Raw genomic sequence first — 27,559 nt, 5'->3', positions numbered from 1 at the left:
TTCATAATCATTCCATTATTTTTCTTCATTCAAAACAAAAAGAAAAAAAGAAAGACCACAAGCAGCGCAGGCCACTCCAGATCTCCAGATGTTGTGTAGTTTCGTTGATGGATCAGTTGTGGGTGATGGGGGCTGGGTTTGTCTGGGAGTGATCTGAATTTTATATCTTGGAAGAAGAAAAGAGAAGTAATAACGTCAAAACTGGAACCCAAAAGGGCAAAAGAACAATGCAGGTCCAGGCAGGTGAACATCTCAGCAGAAACTGGGGAAGGAGGTACATGCTGGGGGGAGTCTGGGCAGGTGTTTGACGGCACTTCTGGAAGCTCAAAGTCCTGGCAATCCAAATTGTGTGTTTCATTCTTTTCTTCCTACTCTTAAAACCAAAGGCAGACCTATTGTTCAAGGTCAAGATGTTTCCTTAGAATTTTGAATTCTATCATTTCCTATATAGTCTCCATCAGTTTTAGGAAAAGCAACTCTTTTCTTGCAGCCAAACCATTCCACCAAAGACTTCTTATGGGGCAGTTCCCCTGTGGTGAAAAATTCTCTCCTGATCTGTAGTCAGGGCTGCAGCACATTAGAATGAACACTTACTGGCTTCTGATCTGTGCACACAATTGTACAAAAAAATAAATATGCCCTTCTGAGAAGCCAGTCTTTCGAGTAGGGAGTAGGAAGTGGGGAGTTGATGGGGGAAAAATGGGAAGACATGTGGATGTGAAAGGTAGACAATGACTGTTACCACAAATCTTTGTGGCCAGCCACCTCAAAGAGTGTGAACTCCTCACCAGCAGGGAGTTTATCTTATTTATTTTGAGCTCCTGGCCCTCCCCAGGTCCCAGTATCATGCTTGGCACATAGTAGCTGTTGAGTAACCTCTTATTAACAGAAGCTGATCAACTGCACATTCACACTTGACATCAGATGCTTAAATTTCTTGATGTCCCTTCCAATTACATCCCCAGACAAAAGCAGACAACTGCAAATATAAGTGCAAATATCATCCCCTGACCTCCAGATGCAGAGGGTAAAACATGAAAAAGTCCTTGGATGTTTTAAGACATAGAATCTATGTGACTAGAGCCTAGAATCTATGCTTTCCTCTTTGTGACGGAATAAACAGTCGTCGTTCTAGAAGGACATCACCATAAGGACATTATTTCATAGATGTAAATATACAACATCCAAAGTAAATCAAGCACTCTTCATTTCCAAGTTTCTGGGAAATTTAAATCATTCATCTGATGGACATGACAGAGCCTCTAGTCTAGTCTATACCAGATACTGTGTGCCATCGAAACCCAGCTCCCTAACCCTGTCCTCAAGGACAGTCAGTTGAATTCAGTAACCTCTCCATCCCTGGCATTTTCCTCCATGGAGCCCTCGCAGTCATACTAATTTTGCATTTGGTTTCCTCTTTTCACACCCTCCAAGGGCAATACACAGTTCCCCTGTGAAAACAGAAGACATTTACTTCGTTGTAAGGGAACGATGAAGCACTCCCCTTTCTCCAGTTGGGCCGGAACTGGTGTGCCGGCCTCAGAAGATCAGCACAGGGACCTGTCCAACTCAGTCCCCATCAGACCTCCTTTTCACAAGACCAGAAAAGGATGTATTTTCAGTGTAGCTTAAAATGATCATCATGATTAGAAAGCTACTTCAATGCACCGAGTCTTTAGAAGCCAAAATACATTTATCTTTAACATGATCATATAATATATAGGAGTGCTTTAAGGGTTTTTTTTTTCTTTTAAGTTTTTTTCTTAAGAACTAGGCTTCCAACCTTAGAAATTATACTTGGCTTCCCTGCATGCACTCAGGGTGTGTTAGCAAGCTGGCATCCTTTCCTGAGCTAACTAGCTGTGTGGTCCTCCTCTGCACTGTTAGAAAACTGCTACTAATACCTCTTGAAGCAATGCTTTCCTGGTGGCTGCATGATCTCCAGAACCTGACGGCGAACAATGCTGAAAAGATGCACTGGGCGAAAGGAGCTTTAATAAAACCACTTACTAACCAGGTGCTTTTCTTTCAAGACATGGGATGATGTGACCCACTTCTCTAAAACCTTTTAAAATCTAGCTGGTCCCCTTTACAATGCCGATACCAAGGATTAAATCTCACACTGTATTACCAGCTGGCCGTGTCCGACTAGGTTTTTCCTGTGAGCAGTTAGCACGTTGCTGGGATCATAATTTGACCTCTGTCAGAATTATGTCCCATTAAGCTTGCACCATCACACAGTTCTTGAATTGGTAAGTATATTGTGCCATTTTCACTTACTAAAAATATATACTCTTAAAAATATAGAGAGATATATTCTCTGATCACAGAATAATAGACATTGCCAACAAATAAAGTGGAAGTCCCCTGATACCACTCCTCCTAATTTAACTTTCCTCCCCAAAGGTACCTATCTTATTTTTTTAGTCTTTAAAACCATATAACAACTGGATCTTTTTTTTTACTTCAGTCTCTTTCAAAACCAAAAGGAAAAAAAAAAACAATAAATGTCATTTAAGATTTTTTCCCCACCATGAGATTTGGAAGATTAAAAGCTGCTTTTTTGTTTTTTGTTTTTTTAATGAAGTGATTCAAGGTAGGCAGTTGCCAATGTGAGAGAACTTACATATGCTATAATGCTATAATTGGGTTTTTGTTAATTCATTCATTCTCCTGCAATTAGGGATCTCCATAGCATGTAAACTATAGACAGAAATACGCCGAGCTACAGGTGTTCCGTGTACTGCCGAGAAAGGGAGGGTTTCCATGGCTGTCTCCGTGAATAGGCCTTCCTTAGTTGGGAAAGTCATTTTTAAAAGAACACATGTGAAGTCATTGTCGATTGAAACTGATTACAGCCTTCAATTTTCTTTTTCACTGACCTCTCAGAAAATGTCTCCTCCACCTGCTGCCATGAATGCTGAATTGGTCTTTTCCTACTTTGTTTTAATAGAACCAGGATTGCATTTGAAGTTAAGCTGCAAAAAACCAGTCGATCAACAGATTTTCGAGTCCCACAGTCAATATGCACCATGTTTAATGTTATGGTTGATGCCAAAGCTCAATCAACAAAACTTTGCAGCATGGAAATGGGCCAAGAGGTAAAAAAAAAAAAAAAAAAAAAAAAAAAAAATACAGATTTTTTCCCCCCTCCATTGATCATGTAAAAGAAAACTTCACAAATTCCTTCCATCTACACTAGTCTGCTAGTTTCAGAAATATCCTTCTAACATTTGTGGATTAAGCTACAGATGAATGTTTGGTATCTGTTTGTTAAGTAAATTTCTAAGGCATGTGCTAATGAGAATGCCAGTCACTTGGAAGTGATTCTTGGCTAGAGTTGGGGTGGCCGTAAAGTTCCTTCAAGTCAAATAACGTGCAATGACCTTATTTATTAGGCTGGTATCTCCAAAGGAGCTGTTTGATAGAGTGCAAGTCATTTTCACATTTGAAGTGCATTTTATCACTTTGAACATCTGGACCGCAGGAGGGCTCTCTTTCTTGCATCAAGCAAGCTCCAGGATATATAATGTTTATCACCCTGCTACCCCATCCCCAGCCAGCAGGTTCTGAATTTTTAAGAAATCACAGACTTTCCTATTTCCTTAGATTGAGTTGATTGTGAATCTTCCCTGACCAAAAGGTTAGTCCTTTGCTAAGTTTCCAATTCCAGAGTGGTATTTAAAATGTAAAGGAGAAAGAAGCAGCAACTCGGGCTTGATTAAAGACTATCATGATCATTTTTCTCCGATGGCCTCAAGCCAGCTAGATATTCATATACCAATTTAGAATTAATTCAGAAACATTTCTGGCAACTCTCATGTTGTTGCCAATTGGCATAAATTGCTCCTAAATCAGATCTTTCGATACCAGCCTTACATGCTCAGAATTCTTACTAAATTATATTTGCTCCTTGTTCGTTATTTATTTTCTCTTATCGGCACCTTCCATTTTTAAATGTGGGTTGGTGGTATTCTCTTCCTGACAACATCATCTCCAACCTTCTTTCCCCACTAATCAGCTTCCTCAGCCACCTCTGTTAGTACTTGCTCCCGACTGACTTTCTTTGGAGGGACATTTGCTCAGGGGTTATGTTCTAGGCACTAGGGGCAAGTGCAAGGGGTCCACAGTTCTGTTTCGTGGCTCCATGTGCTGCCTTTGAGTGACCCGGAGCAGTGGTTTTCAAGATTTGAGTGAGCATCAGACTCATCTAGAGAGCGTCTCAAAACCCAGATCGTTGGGTCTCACCCCAAGGATTTCTGAGAGGTCCGGGGTGTGGTCTAGGAATTTGCATTTCTAACCAATTCCCTGCTGATGCTGATGCTGCCGGCTGGTCTGGAGACCACAGGTTGAGAATCATTGGTGTGGAGGCTCAGTATCCAAAAAGGAGTTAAGATTAGGGCTCACACCTGAAGGACAGCACCCCGAGAAAGGCTCAGGTTGGGTGTTCAGCCACCAGGATTCTTACCCTGGCTGTGCTGCAAATGAGCTGGGCCTTAGTTTTCTCATCCATAAAATGATAACACTGTTCTAATTTAATTCAGGCTATTTTGAGTTGCAGTATCAGTTCTTCAAATCCTACCAAGAAGGCCAGCATGTGAAATAACTAAAATGAGAGCTGCTCTGGATAGAGTGAAGGGCAGGGGGTCAAGAAGAGGGGCCCCGTGCTCAAGATACCGTGTTCCTTTCCACCTCTGCATTTCTTCGCTGCCCACCTGAAGTCTCTTGGGCTTCATAGAGCCCACTTGAGAAACCCTGCTTTTGGTGATCTCTAATGTTCATTAAGATCCCTTTGAATTCAGACTTTCCAAAATTCTATCCCTCCTGAATTTTTCTCCCCTTGAGCTCTTTTTTAAAAAAATTGAGATGTCATTTGCATGCCATAAAATTCACCCTTTTAAAGTATACAATTCAGTAGTTTTTAGTATATTCACAAAGCTGTGCAACCATCACCACAATCAATTGCAAGACTCTTCCATCACCCTAAAAAGAATCCTGACCTGTGAATAATAATTCCCCAACCCTCCCTCCCCAGCCCTGGGCAACCACCACCCTACTTTCTGTCTTTAAGGACTTGCCTATTCTGAGCATTTCATATAAATGGAATCTCATGTGGCCTTTTGTGACTGGTTTCTTTCATATGACATCATGTTTTCAAGATTCATGCTGTCACATATATCAGCACTTTGTTCCTTTTTATACTGAATAGTATTTCATTATATGGCTTTACCACATCTTATTTATCAGTTCATCAGTTGATAGACATTTGAGTTGTTTCCACTTTGTAGCTACTCCAAGTAACACTGCCATGAACATTCATGTTCATGTGGCCCTATGTTTTCATGTGGACCTATGTATTCATGTGAGGCTATGTTTTCATGTGGACCTATGTTTTCAACTCTCTTGGATATATACCTAGGATTGAACATGCTGGGTGATATGGTCACTCTATGTTTAACTTTTTGAGGAACTGCCAAACTGTTTTCCAAAGTAGCTGTACTATTTTACATACCCATCAGGAATGTATGAGAAATCCCATTTCTCTACAACTTAGCCAATAGTTCTTATTATCTGTTTTCTTATAGCCACCCTCGTATGTGTACAATAGTATCTCACAGTGGTTTTGATTTGCAGTGATGTTGGCCATCTTTTCATGTGTCTGTTGACCATTTGTAAATCTTCTTTGAAGAAATGTCTATTTAAATCCTTTGCCCATTTAAAAAATTAAATTGTCTTTTTATTATTTAGCTGAAAGAGTTCTTTATACATTCTGGATACTAAACCATTATCATATATATGATTTGCAACTATGTTCTCCCATTCTGCCAGTTGTCTTTTTCACTTTCTTGGTAGTATCCCTTAAAACACAATCATTTTTTTTAGTTTGATGGAGTCCAGTCTATCTCTCTCCCCTTGGAGTTTCCTGAGATGTCCTTTTCAACTGAGTTTCACAAGGCTGACAGCATTCTAGGATGAAGAAGGATTGTGTTGCACTAGGACTGGCCTCCTTTCCCCTCAGCAGCTCTTACAGTCCCTCTTCAGATTGACTCAATTGTGGCCATATTTAAAGAACTCCCACATACCTAGTCAGATGCTAAGCAATCTTTCCAAACAAGCCAAGTCATTCTGATCTTAACTTCTTTCTTTTTGAACTGGGGTTTGGAGTAGTGGGAGTTGGGTGGCAAGGGTTATTGTCACAGGCCCCACTGAAAATTTGATAAAATTTAGGGAACTAGTGCCCAGGAGAAAAAAAATACTTTCCCACAATTTTGCATTTCAGGCGACCTATGGACCTTGTTAAGCCAGACGGTATCCCCTAGTTGGAGATATATGATCAAAAATAGCAAGTTGATTTTGTCACAAGGGGATCCTGCTCTTATTTTTACCACTGATCACTTCAGTGCTACAGTAGAATGACCTTGGCTTAAACTTGGGGTCATGGTTTTCTAGAAGAACAGGTTGTCTAGTGGCTTAAGAAGTATATATTATGGAGCCTATACCTTAGCTGCCAAACTCTGTGACCTTGAGCAAGTCCCTTACTCTTAGAACTTTACTGTCATCATTTGTCACATGAGAGATATAGCATGTGACACACAACCTTTGAGAGATATGGAGCTTGTTGAAACTAAGGATAAACCTCCCTCACTTCTGGATGTCAGATTAGAACGTTGTCTTGGATATGCCCAAATAGTAACATTTTTGAGGCTAAGTAGCAATGCCTACTTCTTTCTGGACATTGTTCTATTTGATAAAGTAGAAAACACTTCATGTATCCCTTCCAAATAATTCAATTTTCTGCTTTTTTTTTAAATTAAAACAATAACCAAGGCTGATAAACATTTCTCATTTTTCCTGAGCCCCCATACCCCTCCTCCCAGACCAAATTAGCTTTATTAAAGACTCATCCAATACTGTATTCTAGTCTGTGGCTCTTATCCTAAGACTGCCAGTTTCTCAAGCCATGCTAGAGAGACCCCGCTATGCCATTTCTCCTTAGCATAATTGAATCAGAAACACCTGTGTGACCAGCTCATGGAAACAGAGGCCTCTGCTGACCTTAGAATACCAAGTGACTGAGAATAGTAAGAGTCGGAACGAAGCCAGACATCATTTTCTGTAAATATATACTTCCTTTGAGGGACCTTGCTAGCTGTGACCTTGAATAGAACTTCAATGGGAAGTCTCGTGCAAATGGTCTCTTCTTAATTTTTCTTACTTTGCAGAATGGGGATATTCATCTCCAAAGTCAACTGAATTATAAAAATGAGATTGGCCAAGGATGACTAGAAATTGGGAGAATAGGTAGCAGTTCAATGCTTTTGCATAGTTTTCACTTTGTGAGTATGGATATTAAGCTCACATGTAGATCTAGTTATAGTACCTGCTTCCACCTGGATTCCAACTCTCTCAAAGTGTTTCAGACTAGTGACTGGCCAGGTGATACAATATTCTCCCATCTTAAGATCACTTCCTGAATTTCATCACCAGGGTAAAGTCTCATCTAAAGGCAGCTGTTGAAACATTTGTTAACCATACTTTTCCATCTTAAATATTTATTTTTTCATTAAAATTTGCAAAGCACCAATAGAGAGGAAATTGTGTATTAGTTTTTTGCTTGGTCTAGTGTGTTTTCATCTCATTTCCAAGGTCAGATGGTCTTAACAGAAAGACAACATACACACAATCTGTTCCATGACAAGGCAAAATGTGCAGTGCAGGAAGTCAAGTGGAATGATTTTTACAAAGTGATTGTGAATTTGCCACAGCTCAGCTCATCAGAAGCAGAAATGAACTCCCCAGACTTTCCATACCATTGAAGATTAGCAGTTCCCTTGCTATTATCATGATCTAGTGCCCCAGAATATAATTTATGTGTATTATTATTATTATTATTATTATTGTTACCACTACTACCACTAGGGTCAGGCCAATCCAGTGACACCCGGAGAGGGAACTGGAAAATGCAAAAATAGGAAGGATCCCTCTTTGTACCCATATTGAGATGCAGATGGAATTGGATAGTCCAGACGGACTGCAAGAGACTTGTGACAAGATTATCTTATTGGGGGAATGCTACCTAAAAGATGCCCCGGTAGTGTTTATACCCCTTCATAGAGCTTCACGTGTGCATGGAACAAATAATCTCCCCAGAAAGAGCATAATGAAGGTTGAGTGCTCACTATTGCCCCAGAAAAGCTAGTTAATCAAATGAGTCTCGGGAGACTCTGGTAAAAGAAATCCGTGCATTTTGTACTTCCTCACATAGGAATGGGGACTGCTTTGGTGTATACTACTTTAATGCATGATAAACAGAGTGGATGTTACCCTGCTGAACGATCTTTCCCAAAGTAGGTTTTATTTAATTCAGATTATAATTTACATACAACAGACTATATATAGATTTTACATGAGTGTAGAGAAATGTCAACACGCATGTAACCACTATGCTAACCAGTTAATGATAATAGTAGTAATACTGCTATATAGTGCTTCTCAGTTTCTATACCATATTCCCATGCATTGTTTCACTACTGTGTTAGGTGAATATGATTCCTGTATTCACAGGGGTCATTCTTAGTCCCACTGAGGAGATGAGGAAATAGACCAGCAGAGAATGACATGTTCAAATTTCCTCTGGAAGTAAGAGGCAGAATAATCATATCAAAACAATCTTTTCATGACAGAAAAAAAGAAATGTGAACAGGAGTGGAGAGAATCATATTTGTTTAGAGTGAAGAGACAGTGGGACTCTCTGTGGGGATGTCAGGGCCAAGTTTGGCATGGAAAAATTGAAGGCGGGAAGAGGTTCCCATCGACCCACTACATCTCCATATCCTTCAGTTTGGACTCCTTCCAGAATGAAAAGGTTTGAGGTTCCCCCCACTTGTGAAGAGAAAGCTTATTTGATTTTCAAGAAAGAATAACATTACTAACACCTCAGACCAAGAGCCTGTATCATTCTTGGTGTGTGGAAAACAACTGCTCTTGGCTCTGCTTGCCATTTCACCCAAGTTTTTCAAGAGAATATTTCTATTCTCAGTGATGTTCTTTGCTTGGTTAGATGCCCCTCGTTTAATATTTCAGATTGTATTATTTTGCCTACAACTTGCTTTTCTGAGTTAGTTGAATCTCATAATTAATTTAATAAATGTGAATCATTTATAGTAATCCAAAGAAAATCAAGCAGAGTGAGGCAGTCACATGAGGAGGAAAGTAAGCATGTGATACTGGATCTTATCTCAAGACCTAAAAATGAATTTGGAGCCCTGTCAATATTCCTGAATTCTTTTGCTCTGACATCTTTCTTTGTGTTTCTAGCACAGAATTCTGCAGATAGTTTTTGCATTTAGCTTCAGGTTTATGCCACTTACTAGTAAATCCCTTCGTGAAGCTAGCAGTAGAGCCAACGTGAGTTCTGATTCATCAGGACTACACAACATGGACCATTTGGTTTATTGTTTTTCCTCTAATCAACTGAAAGGGAACTAAAATGGGAAGATGGAGCATTAAGACCGTATCTCCTTACCCTTAGCTTCTGCTTTATGAACTTCAACAAATAATATTTGAATTGCAGTTATAGTTGACAAGATGTTTTCATATCTGATCCTCACTTGATCTTCATAATGGATCTATGAGGCTGAGAACAGGACCACCAGGAAATGGTTTTTAAATAATAATAATAATAATAATAATAAGTAATAAGATAATAATAATAATAATAATAATAGAAGAACAGAGCTGCTAAATATCTTTAAACAGGGTTTGCTTCATTCTCTTTCCAAAAGCAGTATTTGTACTGGCTTCCCTTTCTACCCCACCCATTGGTCCTGAGTGGTTAGTAGTAGTATCTGTTTTTTTACAGATGAGGAAACTGAACTATATTTTCGTAGGCGACCTGACTTCCTAACTTTGCACTGGGACTTTATCCAGGTCTTACAATTACAAACGAAATTCCCCTGTGACTTTTACTGAATTAACTTAATTCACATCCCTTTACTCACTTTCATTAATTCTGATTGCCAGTTATCAGAATATCAACCCACATTCCCATGGCTTATTATTTCTGTATGTTTTCATAGCTTTTTGAATGGTTTGTTTAATTTTCATTTTCTCATGTGTCTTTTTGTCCTAATTTTTGTTTGCACTGTTCCTTTTTTTTCTATTCCTAATTAATCATCCTTCTGAAAGTTTGCTAAGAAGTGGGTAAGTGCATTTTCCTTTCCAAATAGCAATGTTTTGCATTGTTATTTTTTATTAAGGAATACAGAATAATTCAAATGGATACTAAAATGATCTAATAAATGTCAAGGAGCTGGCATACAGTATTTTCTGTTGAAATCACTTTTCCTCTTTTCCTGGCATTTACAGCAGATTTTTGTTTGTGTGGGGGTTTGTTTTTGAATTACTATTTAAATTTAATCGACAGCAGCCTTTAGAGAAATTGAAAAATTTAACAGGAGTCTTAGTGGAGGCTCTAAACCTGGGTCTGCTTTTCCATGAGTAGAGAAAATGAGTGGCTGCTACAGGGGTTCAGAAAATGACACTTTGCCTTGGCACTCAGTCAACATCTAGAGATAGAACTAGTGGGCTCTGGGGCATGAACCCAAAGTATCAGAGGGTTTCAGAACAGTTTTTGCAAAATCAGTCACAGTGTCTTGGTCAAATTCTGAGCCACAACCCCCAGCAGTTTTCCAAAGAGAAGTTTTCATCCCCTGTATTAAATTATTGTGATACCTTGTTTTGTAAGTTCCAGACCCACACACCGCTAGGCCATGAAGCCATCCATGCATGCTATTTGTAATCGTGTGTATGTATCTACACATATCAAAGCCATCAAAAGCCTTGGGTGAGGAACCATGTGCCTGGTAACTTTTTTAAGAGCTTCAGATCTCTCTTTATCAAAGACCTGGAGTCAGAATCTTACAGCTGCTTCTGGGAGTATGGAAATAAACTGGGTCTGCAGGCCAGGCTTTATTTATAAATTGTGTTGTCTAAAAATTACTGATGGATGCAGTGCCATCACCTCCCCAACATGCTAATATTTGTCTTTCTGTGTTCTTTAGCATCAATACCATTCAAAAATAGATGAACTAATTGAAGAAACTGTTAAAGAAATGATAACACTCTTGGTTGCAAAGGTAACCTTCAGCTTCAGGTGAAATGTTTCATTGTGAACATCGCTTTGTTATATCTGCATTTCCATTAAAATGTAACACGTTAAAAAGTTGAGCTGGATACTTGTATCTCTCAGGAAACAAGATCGTACGTCACCCAGGCTCAGAATGATTTTCTCTGATGATTGCGAGCCGTGTGAAGATCAATCGATGAAGTGGCATGTGTTAACTTAATAAGAAATTGTCCCCAGACGTTGCACTAGGTTATGTGGAAAATGTTTGTTTTGTTTTTCAGCCCTGACAAAGTTAGATTTTAGAAACAGAAAGTTAAACGGTAATAAGGAATTCTGCCATCCTGAAAACCCCCTCTCCCCTCGTTTCGCATGCAGCGAGAGTCATAATAAAACATAAAAGTCAGATAAAGCTATTTCAGTCACCCTCATGAATTATAGAATTTTAACTAAGTAATGCTGAATGGGAAGACATTTATATTTGCCAGTGCTAAACTTCTGTTTCCCCCAAATTACTGATAAAATACAAATAAAAATAGATTGGATTAAATGTAGTGCTAATATGTAACGTAAAAACTGCTTTGCACAGTTTTGGATTTTGAAAAGTGCATTTAATATTATCGCATGCTGTATGCAACTCAATAATATTTTGTCACTTTATACTTCTGTAACACTCTATATTTGCAATCACATAATAATGAAGAGAAAGCCGGATAAGTCAAATATTTCTGTGTGAAAGCATCTATTCCTTTCCCCAAAAGCGGGAATCAAATAATAGAAGGCAAAACCGAGCGAGGTCATTGCTAGTCTCTGTGTGATTGGGGAATGTTGCTCCTTGGTGTGAACAATTAGAGTTTGAAATAATAATTCTTCTTTTTTTGCTGTTTTACTAGTTTGTTACTATCTTGGAAGGAGTACTGGCAAAATTATCCAGATATGACGAAGGGACTTTGTTTTCTTCTTTTTTGTCATTTACCGTAAGTAAAGAGCTTCTTTCTTCCTGGTTTTCGTTTTAGTTTTGGTTTGGGTTTGGGTTTAAGGGTGAGGTGCCAATGTGTCACTTTGGTTTGGGTTATAAGTATGTTAATTGAGGTCAACTGCCAATGTATAATAACATTAGAAGAATAAGCAGGACATTTCACAACAGCAGGTAATCCAAAATCATTTCTATTTCACTTGTGAATATCCAGTATGTATGTATATATATGTATGTACACACACACACATATGTCTCTATATGTATGTATCCAAAAGAGAGTTGCTGGCCTGAGCCCACGTTAGCTATCTCAGACAAATCACTTCCTGTTTCTGGGCTACCATTTCCCCATCTGTAAATGAAGAAAATTAATTTCAAAGTTTGCAAATAGAGACCTTCGGGTCAGACAGAGCTTTTAAATATGTTTTATTTGGTCCTCACTGTGTCAGGTACACTTTTCTTAACTGAATTAGTTGCCTTCATTTAAAAATCCGGAGAATTCACAGGGATGTCCATATTCCAGGCTTTCTTCATAAAGGGCACAGTTAGCAGCTCTGGGCCTGCATGCATGCATAGCAACTGTCTGCTGGAGCCAAGTCACAGTGGTCCCCATTGACCAGACATGTGTTTGCCAGTTTCCTGTAGTGTCCTCCTGGCGATTTTGCTCATTCATATACCTGCCTGGGCTTGGGAACACCGGAGTTTACAACCTCTGGAGCAGATGACCGAATCTGTACAAATTGTGAGGGGCTCTAATTCTGTGGCAGAATTAGAAGCGAGTTTGGTTGTGGGCAGAAGCCAGCCTAATTCTCTGTAGGTAAATGACCAAAGGAGATGGTCACTGGAAATGGGCTGCTTTGGGGGCCTGGTTCTCCCAACCTTCTTGTGCTCATTGCCTATGACAGCTGCATCTTGTCCTGCCATTTCTGATAGCAGGGTCTTTGCTGGCTCTGAGACTAGCTGTTTTCCTCTGACAATGCCATAGGAAAGGCAGTCAGCTTAAGTCCTATTATCTCTGGATCTTTAAAACAGCCTTAATGTAGGAAGAATCTCCTAGAAAGGAACAGAATGCCGAGACAAGGCCCAGCACAGGCAAGGGGGTAGCACATCGTCATCTTTGGAATCTAGCAGAACCAGGTTCAAATCGCATTGCCAATATTCACCAGCTGTGTGATCTTCAGCAGCTGTCTCAGTCTCTCTCAGCCAAAGCTTTGCTTTGGTTTTGGTTTTGGCTTTGGGGAGGGGTGCTGTTGTGTAATTTTGGTTTCGGTTTGTGCATACTCGTGTTAATTGTGGTCAACTACCATGATGTATGGGAGTGAGGAGTGGATAAGGTCTTCTATGATGAGTTGTTGTGAAGATAATAATGTAAGTGAAAGCGCATAGCGTAGTCCTTGCATGAAGTAGGCCTCAATAAATGGTGGTTATCATTAATGAAAGATAACCAACATGATTATTATATAGCGCAAACACACATGCACACAAGTTCTCCCAAAATATGCCTTCCATTGGTATTTCCCATGCGTTAGATTTTCTGGGAATTAAGGGAAATGTAGACAAAAAACATTTAAAACAATTCTAGATAGCATCCATGTAGCCACATACCCAGCTTGTTTTAATATGCAGCTCTAAACTTCCAGTTATAAGGAATGAACTCAGCCCCAGAATGTGACGGCCCTAGTCCCTGGAATTTAGTGGTAAATGTGGGGTAGACGATGGCAACAATAAGAAATCTATCCTGTAGCTCTCTATAGAACCACCCATAATTTGTCCCAGCTGATAGGATATCTATCCAGCCACTCCTTTGACAGACAAAGAAACCAAGGCCCAGAGAGGGGAAGTAATGTGTCCAAGGTCACACAGCAATATAGGAAGCCAGTCTCCTGCCAGCTTCCCCCACCATTGAACAGCTTCCTGGAAAGAGTGGGATTCAGCCGGCAGTTGCCTAGCACTGGAAGGCAGATGGGCAGATGAGTGGGGAAGATCCATAAAGAAGGATTCGGGGCACATGAGTGGGAAATATTAGATAATCTTTCATTCCTCAGTGAAGTCATGGAAATGGTGAAAAGAGGCAGAATTAACTGCAGCATTTCTGGAAAACATTCCCCTGACACCCACAAAAGATATCACTTTCTTCGAGTCTTCATTTTGAGCAAGTGTTTTCACTGCACTGGACTTGAACGAGTGCAAACCAGGAAAGCCTCTCTGCTTTTTTATAGAGCAGAATTCAGTCCACCCAGGGCCCCACCCTCATGACTGACTTCCCAGTAGAACTAGTGGAAGGGGGTCCCATAGCAGCAGTACGAGGACACTGTACCAGGGGGATTCTCACAGGAGGGTGAGAAACAAAGACCTAGCATAGCCTAGGCAGGAGTTTTCAAGCTGAAATTCTCATGCTCTCATCTCTTTTCTGAGACATTTTGCAGCCTCACAGCATGCCTAGTGAAGTCCCCGTAACTGCAGAACACTTCAGTGCCTGTTGCTGGGCCTGTAACTTCCCTTCCTTAGTGACACTTCTCCCACACACTTGGCCATCCCACGGCCAAAAGCACCCACTTATCATTTGCAGCCTCTGTTCTCATCTCCTGCTGGTATTCCAGCATTGGAGAACGCGAGCTCTGCTTAGAGGTGGCAGGAATATCTATCTCCGCACGTGGATTCTGAGCTCCTGCCCAAATTTCAATGGGCCTTTGAAGACTTCCTGCATCCCAGTTGTAGTAATCACGCCAGAGTGGAGTGGAGGCGAGAGCAGAGGGTTGAGCAGGGGCAGCGGGCATTGTGGAAAGAGCCTGGAAATCAATGAGGCGAGAGCCAGCTGTGAGTCCCGGGACCCTGGACAAAGGCAGAGAGGTGGTGCCGGCACCCTGGCAGGATTTCCTTAACTCTGCTCCCGTTTCTGATTCAATTCTTCAAGTATTACTGTGCACTTACCACGTCCCCACCTCAGCAGGGCTGCCAAGTATGAGCCATGTGCTGTGCCCCCCAGAAAGCTGACAAGTATCGACAAATATACCACCCTTTCCCCCCTCTTTCTCCCGCTGAGCGCCTCCTTTCCTGGGTGGGCTTGATTTCATGGTCCAAGCCAGACATTTTGGAAAACGTCTGCAGTGGCACGGAGCAGGCAGGAATATTTATTTCTCGTCTCCATCTGCATTGCTTCCTCTCTTGGAGAGGAGCTGGGGGGAGGAGGGAGGAGGAGATGTGGCTTCTTCGTGCCAGCCCGAGAGGCATCCAGGCACACCCCTCCTCTCTTCCCTCCCCAGCCTCAGCAGCAGGAGCAGCCTGGGATTTCTGGAGGCAGGCGCCTTTCGAACTTTGGAAAGATCAGCCCAGTTGGAAGTCGCAATTAGCAACTATCCGCCCATTTCCCCTGACTGCAAGATGTGCTTTTGTGTGGGTTGCCTGCTTGGAAGGGTCCTTGTCTGGTGGGTAGCCTCACACTGTTCTTTTAGGAGGCCAGGAAGGGGGACAAGCAGGTACCTAGGTCTCTCTCCGAACAAATTAAAATCCTTTCCTTGGTCCTATCCAGGTGTTAACAAATATGCTAGTTCTGGAATCCACTCATTCTTTCATTCACTCGTTCATTCATTCACCCAACATGTATTTACCAGGCACCTATGTGTCATGCATTGTGCTAGTTGCTGGGAACACAGCAATGAGCAAGGAAGACATGTTCTCTGTCCTTTTGGAGCTTACAGTTAGGAAAAGAGACAATAAAAAAGGAAAGAAAATTAAAGGGGGGGGGGGAGTGCTATACAGGCCACAAACTGGAAAGAAAGGGAGAGAAAGAGAGAAAGGAGATGGGGGTAGAGTTGCTTCAGCGAGGATGGTCACGGAAGGTCTCTGAGGAGGAGGGACGTGGGGTGAAACTAAGGGGGGGTCAGCCATGGCTGGAAAAGAGGGGAGAATCTTCTAGATGGAACAGCAATTGCAATGACCAGGAGGCAGGAAAGTAGGAGGCATTTTTGTAGGATATTTTGGAAGGAACATGGACAGGATTTAGAGACTGAGCACATGTTGGGGGTGGAGACTCGATTGAAGGGGGCACCATGGAAGGCCCCTGCGCGGGGAGGTCTTGAAGAGCTCCTCTGCACCGAATGAGTCCTGACAGCCAGCGGTGTACAGCAGAAAGACAGCCGGGGGGGGGGGGGGGAGACCTGGGATGGGGTCCCAGCCCTGCCCCTCACCTGGGAGCACTGTGACCTGGAACAGAGGACCACACTTGGCTTTTCATTCCCTTTGGCGTAATACGATGATGGTTTTATTAGATGAATTCAGAAGTCTAAAATAGTGACAGGAGCAACCGCTCCTGTTCTTTAAGCACTTGCTAAGTGCCTGGCACAGGGCTAAGTGCTTTAAATACATTTTTCTCATTGCATCCTCTGAACACTGCCATTCCAGCAATGCTCTTGTGCAGAAGATCAGATTGAGGCTCGGAGAGGTTAAGCCCTCCAGCTTGACCAGCGTACTCTCTCCCATCAACTCTGGAGCCTCCAAAGAGGAGTGACGATGTTGAAGGGGCCCACACCCACTCCCCTGGCAGAGAGAATGATTACCTCAAATCCTCTGAAGGCCCCTAGAATTCACTCAAGCTTCCTCCATCAAGCCAGTCCATTTGAGATGGTCACGATGGAAATGGAAGCCACGCAGGACAGGCAGGATAAAGCCCCATTCAGAGCTGTCAGGGGACTAAACCCCACCCTATGTCCAATCTCCTAGGTCTCAAATCACCCGCATTCACCCTTTCTTTCCATTTGCTAGCATTTTAATTGTTTGCCACTTAGAAATGAAACAAAGTAGACGTGCTTCTTCCTGCTAGAATCTAAGACCAGGGCTGGTGTTAAGTGCAGATCAACCAGCAGCATAGACTGCTTTTATGCAGAGCTCTTGTTGTCACACCAAAGAACAAGACTGCCACTTTGGTCAAAAGCCAGAACTGGATCAAAGGAACTCACTTCTGTCCCCAGAACATTGTGGTCAGGAAGCAGTTCAAATTTTAGAGTGGGGTGAGTGTTCATAATTGTTAGTATTATCTCTGATGACGTCTCATTTTTGCTTTGGCTTCAGGGAATGCCCAGCATGGGAGAGATGGCTTTTCATAGTGTGGGCTGGTGATGGTGGAATAGATGGAGAGGTCTTGTTCTACCCTCAGAGGGTAACATCAGCAGATTATCAGATGCTGAATACATGTGATTCAAGTCAGTTGGCTTCCTTCAGAGTGGAGATGCCTGCCTTGGACAGAAGCACCCATCGTGGTGGTAATAGCTGACGTTTCCTGAACATTTACTATGCGTCAGGCACTGTGCTAAGTGATTCACGTGCATTTCTTCGTTGATCCTCCCAGTCACCCTATGCAATAGATACGATTATTATCCCCATTTTACAGATGAGAGAAGTTGAGTTATTTGTCCAAAGTCATACAAGTACTAAGACTCCATCTTAGATTTATTCCTTTATTATCTCCAGAATGTTATTCTCCATAGAAGCAGAGAAACTCATAAATGAAGTCAATTAGCAACTCTTCTAGGAACCATCCACTTACTGATACCACTTCTAAGGGAAAGTCCTCTATTTTTTTCACATCTTACCAGGAATAATATTTTATAAGTAATTTACCCACCAACTGTTTTGCAATAAAACCAAAGGAATAGACATTCACAATCCCTCACTTCTTCTGTGCTTTCCACATAATCTTCAGTTTCATATTATGCCTCCATTCAACATGTTTGTTGAGTGCTTACTTGATGCTAGGCACTGGGGACATAGCAATGAGTAAGAAGGATCATGCCTCTTAGTATGCATTCTCATGAGGGAGATATATTCTCAACAAGTAGTTTACACATGTGGCAGTTTTCCCGAGAGAGGGAGAAGTAGCTGATGCAATGGGACAGTAGCCTGAAGGCACCCAACCTCATCTGGGAGGCCATGAAGGAAATGACATTTGAGCTGAGATCTAGTGGATCTTGCAAAGAAGAGAAGAAAGAGTACAGGGTACAAAGAGGAGAAAGGGAAGGTCCAGGGCATTCTGGGAACTGGAAGTCCACTGTGACTCGGGGAAAAGCCAGACTAAAAGGAGGAAAAGGACAGGCATGGAGTGAAAGAACAGCTAGTCTGTTAAGGAAGGAACAGCCTGATAATGAAAGAACTTGCCCATGGTGATGGGCTCAAAGGGCTTACAAGAGACATTATCCAAAACTGATTCAGCTGGAGAAGCTAAGAGAGGTCACAGAGAGACTAGCTACTGTTATCAGAAATGTGGGATTTGTAGTCTGATTTTGAAGCTTTGAGCCACCATTGGAAGGCAAGACTTATTTTGTCTAATGTAGTTTGTTCACACTGACCAAAAAAAAAAAACAAACCACCGTGCTCTGAAATGTTCAAGAATTGTAAAGCACTGATCTGCCATGCCTTCGACCGACCTCTTTCATCAGCCCTTCCCCAATGGTTCAGAACTTGACATCCACTTTGGGGTTTATGACAGATAATTTTATCACCTAGTAGGACATCATCCTCATTTCCAGTTCATGCCTTGAAAACACAGTTGACAATTAACATACCTGCTGTCCAAAGCAGCCCTGCAGACACTTTTCAGAAGAAAAAAAGAAGCATCCAGAGTTAACCATTTCCCTTAATGTTCTTTAGTAAACAGACAAACATAAGACAGACACAGTATTTTCTCCAGACTGTGAGATGCTGAGCAACCGGGTCCCAGAAATGTCAGCTATGAAAGAAATACCTAATGAATACAGATGAGTCTTCAAAAACAAAGTAATTGTTCTGAAATTAAAAGTTAGAAATGCTGCCTTGACCTCTAAACCACGTGTAATAGGAAGCTTATCACCAGAAAGTTGGAGGGAGAGCTATGATTATGAAGCCCAGACTAACAGAAATGTGGGCGAGTTAGTGAACATTTGTGAGCCTCAGTCTCTTCATCTGCTGAGTGGGGGTGCTGGTGCCTCTTTCAGAGAGCTGACGAGATGATTACAGCTACAGTGCACAGTGACCCGGCAGGACACCCTGCACTCTGTGGATGCCCAGTAAATAGCCCTTAGCCTTACCTTCAACTTCAACCTGTAAGAAGGTTTAAATGATCCTAGCACTTTTAACTATTCTCTTACCTGGTCGGTCTTTAGTATAGTAATCATTTCTCCTAAGCAACCCAAATCACTGTTCATCACAGGATCAACCAAAACTCTTCTACAGCTCCATTTCAGCACATCCTTGTACTCAAAATTCTGATTCATCAGAAATGTTTTCCACTAAGTTTAGTGTATTTTAGTATTTAGTGTTTTATTTTATTTTATTTTATTTTATTTTATTCTTATTTCTTTTAAGTAGGATCCACACCCAGTGTGGAGCCCAACACGGGTCTTGAACTCACAACCCTGAGATCAAGACCCAAGCTGAGATCAAGAGTCAGACACTTAACCAACTGAGCCACCCAGGTGCCTCTTTCGTGTTTTAATTCTTCCAGAATTTTTCATTCATACACAGTTTCTAGAATACCTATTAACCAAAATATTCAGTTAATCAGAATTGAATAACCCATTCTCCATGCTTATTTTAGGTTGAATCAGGTTTATTTCAACATACACCTAGGTTACTTGTTTGTCCGGTTCTGCCCCTTACTGGAGTATAGTCCTGGATGGGTTAATTAAGCTCTGACCTTAGTTTACAGACCTATATAATGGGCCTAAGAATAAGACCTCTATTACGTGATGTTGTTAGAATTAAATGAGAAAATGTTATGTACCTGGAATGAGGTAAGCATTTGATACTTGCTTTGTTATTATTATGGTTCTTACTGTGGTTATATCACTGAGTCCTGAGTAGTAGCACCAATTACTTGATCTGTCACCATGTTTTCCATGACTGCTATATGTAAATTACTAGGCTAGGAGTTGTAAAAATAGAAAGACTTTTTTTTTTTAAAAGATCTTAGCTCTCGTTGTCTGGAAGTTACTATCAAGAGTGCATACAACCGAAGGAACATTTGAGGTTTTCTGGTCCAGTGTTCCCAGTGATGCACTGTGTCTGCTCAGTTCCTCCCTGCTGGTGAGCACCACTTCTCCACATATCTTCCAATCTCTGCATTTCGTGATGTCCCCCTGGCAGCTCAAAATGGACTGTGGTCAAATTCTTCCACAGAATTGGCACGTGCTGCCAAACATGGTGGCTCCTCCCTCCCTCTTCTTCCTCTTCTTCCTCCTCCTCCTTCCTTTCTACGTATCCCTGAGTGTTTTCCAAGCACCGGAGATGCACCACATGGTACCTGAGATGATGTTAGATGCCACAGAAATGCTGCATTAAACAACACTAATTCCACTGTGAAAGAATGATCCCCTTTTTAATTTCATTTTCATCTTTATCTTTATATCAAGGGGAAAGTATCCAGTGAGTGCTTATGCGTCTTTTACACTTCTCTAAAACTTCAAATCTTCATGTGTAACAGAGAGAAAGAGAGAAAGAGGGAGCAGGTCTTGGGCTCAGCACCCTCTGCCGGCAACTGTGTCTACCTAGAATATAACGATGTTATTTTTATTTATGTTGTGTGTACTTTTACTTCCTTCTCCTCTTGATTGTATCTTGATATTGATTTTCCATTTATGGCAGTGGTATACATTTTCTTTTTATAATTAAGTATTTAAAAAGTGAGGCAATTTAAAGAAGCATATTAAGTATAGAATTAAGTATAGTACAGACAGCACATGGGCCATAGCCAAAGTCAGGAACGTGGTGTTGATGCCAGAAGTTTGGGAGGTTGTGATACCTTCTCCATGCCCCCATTTTGCAGTTGTGTAAACTGAGACCAGAGAAGGAAAATGACTTGAACATCTAGACATGTTAGACACAGAACCCAGACCTTGTCCCTCATCCATTTGTTTGTCATCTCCGTTCTTTACCTGAGATGAGGAAAAAGAATTCTCCATGTGCAGCAGACCTAGACTGACTCTGATGGACAAGTTATCACTGGCAGTGGTGATGCAAACAATCTGTGCCCTCAAGTTCAGGCTGAGGCAGCTGGGGGACAAGGGGAGGGCATCGGGCTGACAGGTGATCCCTTCATGCAGAAACGGGCCTTTCAGTCATGACAGCACGGTTCTCCTTTGCGTAGCACCAAGGAAGCCAGAGGGACACGAGTAAGACGTGGTGCTTGCCCTCTTCCAGCTTTCATTCTGTTGGGCTTCTCAGTGTTGAGAGGTGTTCTGAAGGCAGAGCAAAACCCAAAAATGCCAGAGATGGGCAGAGGCCCCACTATGATGGAATAAAAATAAGCCTTTGACCTGCTTGGAGAATTTATAAAATTAAAGCTTTTCAGTTTGTACTTCCAAGTTTCTCCTCAAATGAGAGTATGCCATGTAAATTGACAAATGGAAAAGCAGTACAGCGTCGTGAAGAGGTCACACCCTGGAGTCCAGCACACCCATATTAACACCAGCTTTGTGTCTCTGAGGAAGCTACATGATGCTGCCAGCTATGTGTCTTTGAGGAAGTTGTTAAACCTCTCTGAGCTCAGTCTCCTCATCCATCCATGTTAATAATCATCATGCCCTCCATTGTGAGGGTTAATTACTTGTAAAGTGCTTAGCCTTATGCCAGGCAAATAATAAGCATGCAACCATTGTTAAGTCATCGTTAAAAGGGTGGGTTTGAAGGAACCTTTGAGCCTTGCAGAAATCCTCGCTGGGAATGAAGGATTGGGACAGAAATTAGGGAAACTGGAAGGAAAAACATGTCTACTTCAATCGGGCATCTGTTCGGAAGCCCCAGGGGGGAAGAGAGATGAGAACATACACTTCCTGGACCCAGCCTCGGAGCACAGTACCCTGAGCAACAGGAGATACGAACAATTCTCGTTAATGAGCCTGCGGCTCCTAATCAGTGCATGGAACAGAATGCTTTTGCTGAATAGAGATCATTTCCCTGCCTTGTGCCCAGCTCCCCAGCAGAGCCAGCAGCTCTTTGTTTAATGAAAGGTAGGGACTTCGAGGAGTGTGGTGGGATGGGCTGCAGGAGGCATTATTACCCTCATTACTATGATAATAGTTTCATCACAATCAATATTTATGAACATGCACAGAAGCCGTGCAATCAACCAGCAGCCCTACAACTCAAGGTTTTCGTGTTCTTGCCTAAGGACGCTCTCCAGGAAAGCCTGGGCTCTCTCCTGCCTTCCCCCAGACCCTCAGAAGCCTACAGAGGTCCTCAGAGGTCATTTCAGAATATGCATGATGGTTGGGGCGCCTGGGTGGCTCAGTCGGTTAAGCATCTGCCTTTGGCTCAGGTCATGATCCCAGGGTCCTGGGATCGAGCCCCGCATCGGGCTCCCTGCTCAGTGGGGAGCCTGCTTCTCCCTCTCCCTCTGCCTGTCTGCCTGTTTGCCTACTTGTGATCTCTCTCTCTCTCTGTCAAATAAATAAATAAAATCTTAAAAAAAAAATTAAAAGAATATGCATGATGGTTACACAACAGTTATATATGAGGTCTTATTTGTGGTAATATGTGCATATCATCATAGGTATCTCCACAGTCATCATCTAGATTTGATCTTCAGACTTCGGGAAATTATCTTATGAATAGGTAGGGCAGTGTAGGGGTAGTGTAATATGGTGGCAGATCCTTTGAAGTTAGACCCACTTGGGTTCAAATTCTAGCTCTGAGCCGTGTTCCCTGAGGAAACCGATTTAACCACTCTGAGCCACAGTTCCTTCAGTTGTAAAATGAGAGGACAAGTTGTTAGAAGCATCAGATAAGATGGTGTCAGTTGGGCATTCAGTCATTGGTAAATGCGCCCGTAGTTTTGTATATGACTATATATATCAGGTGTTTGGTATTTCTATGCTGTCCATGAGAAAACTAAACAATGGTTTTTCCCAAACTCACAGAGCCAGGATTTGAGATGGCAGGAGAGTCCAGACTTGGACTCCAATATTCACATTCTATTATTTGAAAATTTTTCCAACACTGGTTCTATTTATAAGCAACTGAGGGAAACCTTATTTTTAAACATTGCAGTGTTTAAGTCTTTTCTTTCAAATGTGCACCAGATTTGGAAAACCAGTTGATCATTTTTCGGAGCCATGGCCACCTGGTGAGCCTCCCATAAAACATTTTTGGTGTCACAGTTCCCACATCTGCAAAAACAGCATTTATACACTCCAGCCTTTTGAAAAAGGAAAGGAAGGGAAAATGGCCTCATGACGTACATCCTCTATGTAGCATTTACGTGGTGCTTATGTGGGCACTTCATAACTGGCACTTCATAACTGGCCAGAAACACCCTTGATCTTCAGCCAGCAAAGAAGACATTTCAGCTGCTGGGTCACAGAGCTGGGGAATCCATCATGCTCTCTATGATTGCAGGTATATTTCAAGGGTTGTGTTTCTCTCTAGTCTTCCAAAAGTGTTGTAAGGGGCTTTGCCTGTAATTGTCACTTCGCCCCTGAGCAGGAGCCACTGAGGTTTGCTCAACTGCTCACCCGCACACAGAGTCCCAGTACATCCACCCACTGGTACATTCTGTCTCCCCCAGGCAGTCAGTCCCTCAGTTGGCACTAACAATGTATTCATCTTCCCCAGATGCACTTAGAGCATCCAGATTATGGATGGGGGGTGGGGTGGGGAGGGGTTGCTAGGTTTTGCTTTTGCCTTTGTAGAGGACATATCTCAGAATCATGTCCCCAGTCAACCAAAAACCTTGAAGAAGTTACTCTGGAGGAGACACATTCCTCCTGCAAAATGCCCTTCTCCACTAAAATGTTGAAAATTCTACCAATCATTTTGTTCTTTTTTCAATAATTTTTTAATGAAAGAAATACATATAGGTTTAAAAATGAAATAGTACAGACACTCATAGTAATAATTTTTTAAGAAACAACAGTTCTCTGTCCTGCCCCTTTCCACCCTTAATCCCTGACCCCAGAAAGGATCCCTGAAACAATTTTGTTTTTATCCTCATAGCCCCAAGTACTATTCTTACATTGCTATTTCTTGATTTATTGATCTTAGAGATTATTTGACTCCCTACTGTAATAGATGGAGCTTTAGCTTCTTACACTTCTCCCTCTCCCTCTTCCCGTTACGGTTGTATCAATATTGTCATTCCTCTCTTGGCATCTTGATTACTTTAAATTATACCCATCCACCTTGAATTCTTGCTTCATCCACATGATGAGGCTGTTGACACCAATGCCCTTTTCCTTCTCCTGCTTCCTCCTCCAACCGATCTCTTGTTCTAAGATGGGAATTGGATGGCACATCTCTTCATTCTTAACATTTTAAAATGTAAGAACCTGTATTTATGAATGTCTCTTGAGTCTACCAGCACTGCCCAGTAGAACTTTCTGCAGTGGGGGAAGTATTCTGTATCCAAACTGGTTGATACAGCAGCCACTGGACACGTGTGGCTCCTTAGCACTTGAAATGTGGGCTAGTTACAACTGAAAAGTTGAATTTTTAATTGTATTTTGTTTTCATTCATTTAAATGTAAATAGCCACATGGAGCTATTGGATAATGCAGGGCCAGACCAAGCTTAATATACAAGTCTGATTACAGAGAACAACTTGATTTTTTCAGCAAAAATAGTGATAATAGCAGACACATATTTCTTATTTCCCATGCCCTGAGAACTGATCTGCCAACTCAGTTAATAACCCAACAACTCTGTGAAGAGTAGTAGTATTCCCATTTGATAGATGAAGAATGTGAGGCATGGAAAAGTCAAGGAACTTGCCTAGTAAGTGGTAGAGCTAGAATCTGGCCCCGTGCGATCCAACGCAAAGCCTGCGCTCTGAACCAGCTCCCTATCCTGCCTCTGCTCCCCTCTGGAAGCTCTTACATCTTTTTTCAGATTTTCTAATCTGCTGATCAATGATGTGGGTGCAGCTTCTCCCATGTTCCTGGCCTGAACGATGCTTATCATGGAGCTATATGCATTTAGATGTCAAGCCTGCTGATTCCATTTCTGCCACACACACAAAAAAAAACAGAATGAAAACTGGAAGCCGAGGAAGGATGTGGGCAAATGTGGGGACTCAGGGCAAGTTCACAGAGGGGCTCGCTCCCCAGTCACAGGAAGGTTGTTCCTTTGGCCTGCTCCTTCCAGCAAGACCAGTATAGCAACTAGGAGGTACTGTGAAGTTTCGCCGCACCTTTTTATTACGTCCCTTTGTATGTATTGTCTTTGTGAATCCTCACCATAGCCCAAAGAGGTGCAGAGGAAGAGGGCTGCAACTAGAGGGTGCTGGGAATATTAAATTGGATGGTTCATGAACAACACAGAAAACAGTGCCTGGCACAGGGTAGATACTCAGCACATGCTGCCTATTGTAATCCTTTTATCTCTTTGCCAGGTCTACCCATGGGGCCATGCTATGCTGTCTGGTACCTGTGGGAATGGTCTTTATTTATCTCAAATGCTTTTTGTTTTCCCTGTTACTATATTTTTCCTGGAGCCTCATGTCCAGAGCTCTTATGAATACTAAAATATTAATAAACCTCTTGTTTTAGTACGAGAGCATTTATAACTTTTTCAAGGTGTGGGAAGTGCTTCTATCCCACATTCTTCCTAGAGCTAACCTGCCTCGTACACCATCTGAGAGTCACAAACATTTTTTTTTTTTTTCTAATTCTGGAAGGAATCAGGAGAAAACACTCAGTCTGGCATCCTATTATAATAGATAAGGACCTGAGGCTAGACATGTAGCTAAGATCCATCAACTAGCTAATGGACAAATGAAGATTAGACATAATTTTGTGATTCTCTTCCCACCCCCACTCCATGGTCTCTCAATCATATTATAGCCCAGAGATTAGAAAACTTCTGGAAAGGACTAGAGAGTAAACATTTTTGACTTAACAGGGCACACAGTCTCTCAACCTCTGTGCTTTGTTGTAAATGAGTGGGTGTGGTTGTATTCCAATAAAACTTTATTTATGGACATTGAAATGTCAATTTCCCATAATTTTCACATGTCAGGAAATACTTATTCTTCTTCTGATTTTCTTTCAACCACTTAAAAATGTGCAGACCATTCTTAACTCATGGGCCATGCAAAAACAAACAACAGGCTAGGTTTGGCCCACAATCCATAGTCTGCCAACTTTTGTCTAGTCTATAAGCTATGGAGAGGAACACACTTGGCACAGTCAACTCCCAGCTAAGCACAAGTGAAGTAAACACTAGTAATAATAATAACTAATGATCATTGAGCTCTTACTGTGTACCAGGCATTGTGTGGAGCACTTGACATATTAACGTGTTCAACCTCAGAAGAACCCCCTGAAGATGATAGTTTTTATCCTCATTTTGCAGATCAGGTTATAGAAGCTGTGGAAGGTTGAATAACTTTTCCCAAGGTCATTTAACTGATAAGTGATGGAGCATAATCAAACCAAGATCTGTATGACCCAAAGCTTCTACACCTTCCACAAAGTATGCTCTCCTTTTCCCAGATCCCAGGTGGTCAGTAGGTCAGAAGTGGTTTTAGAATGACACATCCTTTTCAGAACATCAACAACTTGGTGTAATGAAAGGACTCTGCACTTTATAACCCAACTGGGCTTGTACTCCAGTTGCACCAGTTACTGGTTGACCTCTTGAAAACTGCTTACCCTTGCTGAGCCTCAGCATCCTTCTATGAAGCAGGAATGGTGAAATGAGCCATCCCAGGCTCTACAGTGATGACTAATTGAGCTAATTATACATAAGTGCTCAATACTTATGTGCTCAACAAAGATCATTGAGGATCAGGTGAAAATCAGGTCAGTCATTAATGTTTTTATAGCCAGGAGGCCCAGGAATACCCAAATCCTGTCCTTGACCATTAGGGACCTTCCGACAGCATCCTCCAGGGAAATACAGGCAATGGATAAAGGTAGGGGAATATGAGGTAAAGGAACACCTTATTAAGTGTTGGTTGACTACTGCTGCATAAAAACTATGGCGGAATTAGTGGCCTAAAAGAATCATTTTGTTTTGCTCACAATTTTGTGAGTCAGGAATCTGGGAAGAGCTCAGCGAGGAGATTCTTTGGTTCATGTGGCTCTGACTGGGGTCACTCTCTGGGCCGCATTCAGCAGGTGGCTGGGCTGGGCTGGGGCTGGATGGCTGATAATTTGATGTGTCTTCATGTGGCTTCTTTTGACCTATATGGGGTCTCATCCTGCTGATCTTTTCCACGTGGCTTGGGCTTCTTACAGCATGGTAGTCTCGGGGTACTCACACGTACACGGCCGCTGGCTTGCAAAAGCAGGGAAGCGGAAGCTGCCAGCCCTTCTCACGACTTGGCTGGAAACTGGCATGGCCTCATCTCCATCATGTTCTGTGGGTCAGAGCAGTCATAGGCCAGCCCAGACTCAAGTGAGATGGAGGAATAAACCCCACTTTTCAATGAGGGAATGGCATGCCCATACAGGGAGCAAAATCATTGATGACAAGCTTCTTTGGGAACAGGC

At 41.9% G+C, this 27,559-nt stretch overlaps 1 protein-coding gene across 15 annotated transcripts in view; it reads left to right on the top strand.

The window, feature by feature from the left end:
- CADPS (calcium dependent secretion activator) overlaps positions 1–27,559 on the top strand; it is a 464,832-nt gene that overhangs the window by 384,557 nt on the left and 52,716 nt on the right. For all 15 annotated transcript variants that reach the window (XM_032411665.1, XM_032411674.1, XM_032411675.1 and 12 more), the window contains 3 exons: positions 2,954–3,101; positions 11,064–11,138; positions 12,019–12,102. In XM_032411665.1, coding sequence (XP_032267556.1) covers positions 2,954–3,101; positions 11,064–11,138; positions 12,019–12,102 — 307 coding nt within the window. The remainder of the gene's footprint in view (positions 1–2,953; positions 3,102–11,063; positions 11,139–12,018; positions 12,103–27,559) is intronic.

This window comes from Phoca vitulina, unplaced genomic scaffold (assembly GCF_004348235.1).
Source record: "Phoca vitulina isolate PV1807 unplaced genomic scaffold, GSC_HSeal_1.0 scaffold13, whole genome shotgun sequence".
Taxonomy (NCBI): domain Eukaryota; kingdom Metazoa; phylum Chordata; class Mammalia; order Carnivora; family Phocidae; genus Phoca; species Phoca vitulina.
The sequence above is the reverse complement of the archived record's forward strand: the minus strand, read 5'-3'. Positions and strand labels throughout refer to the sequence as shown.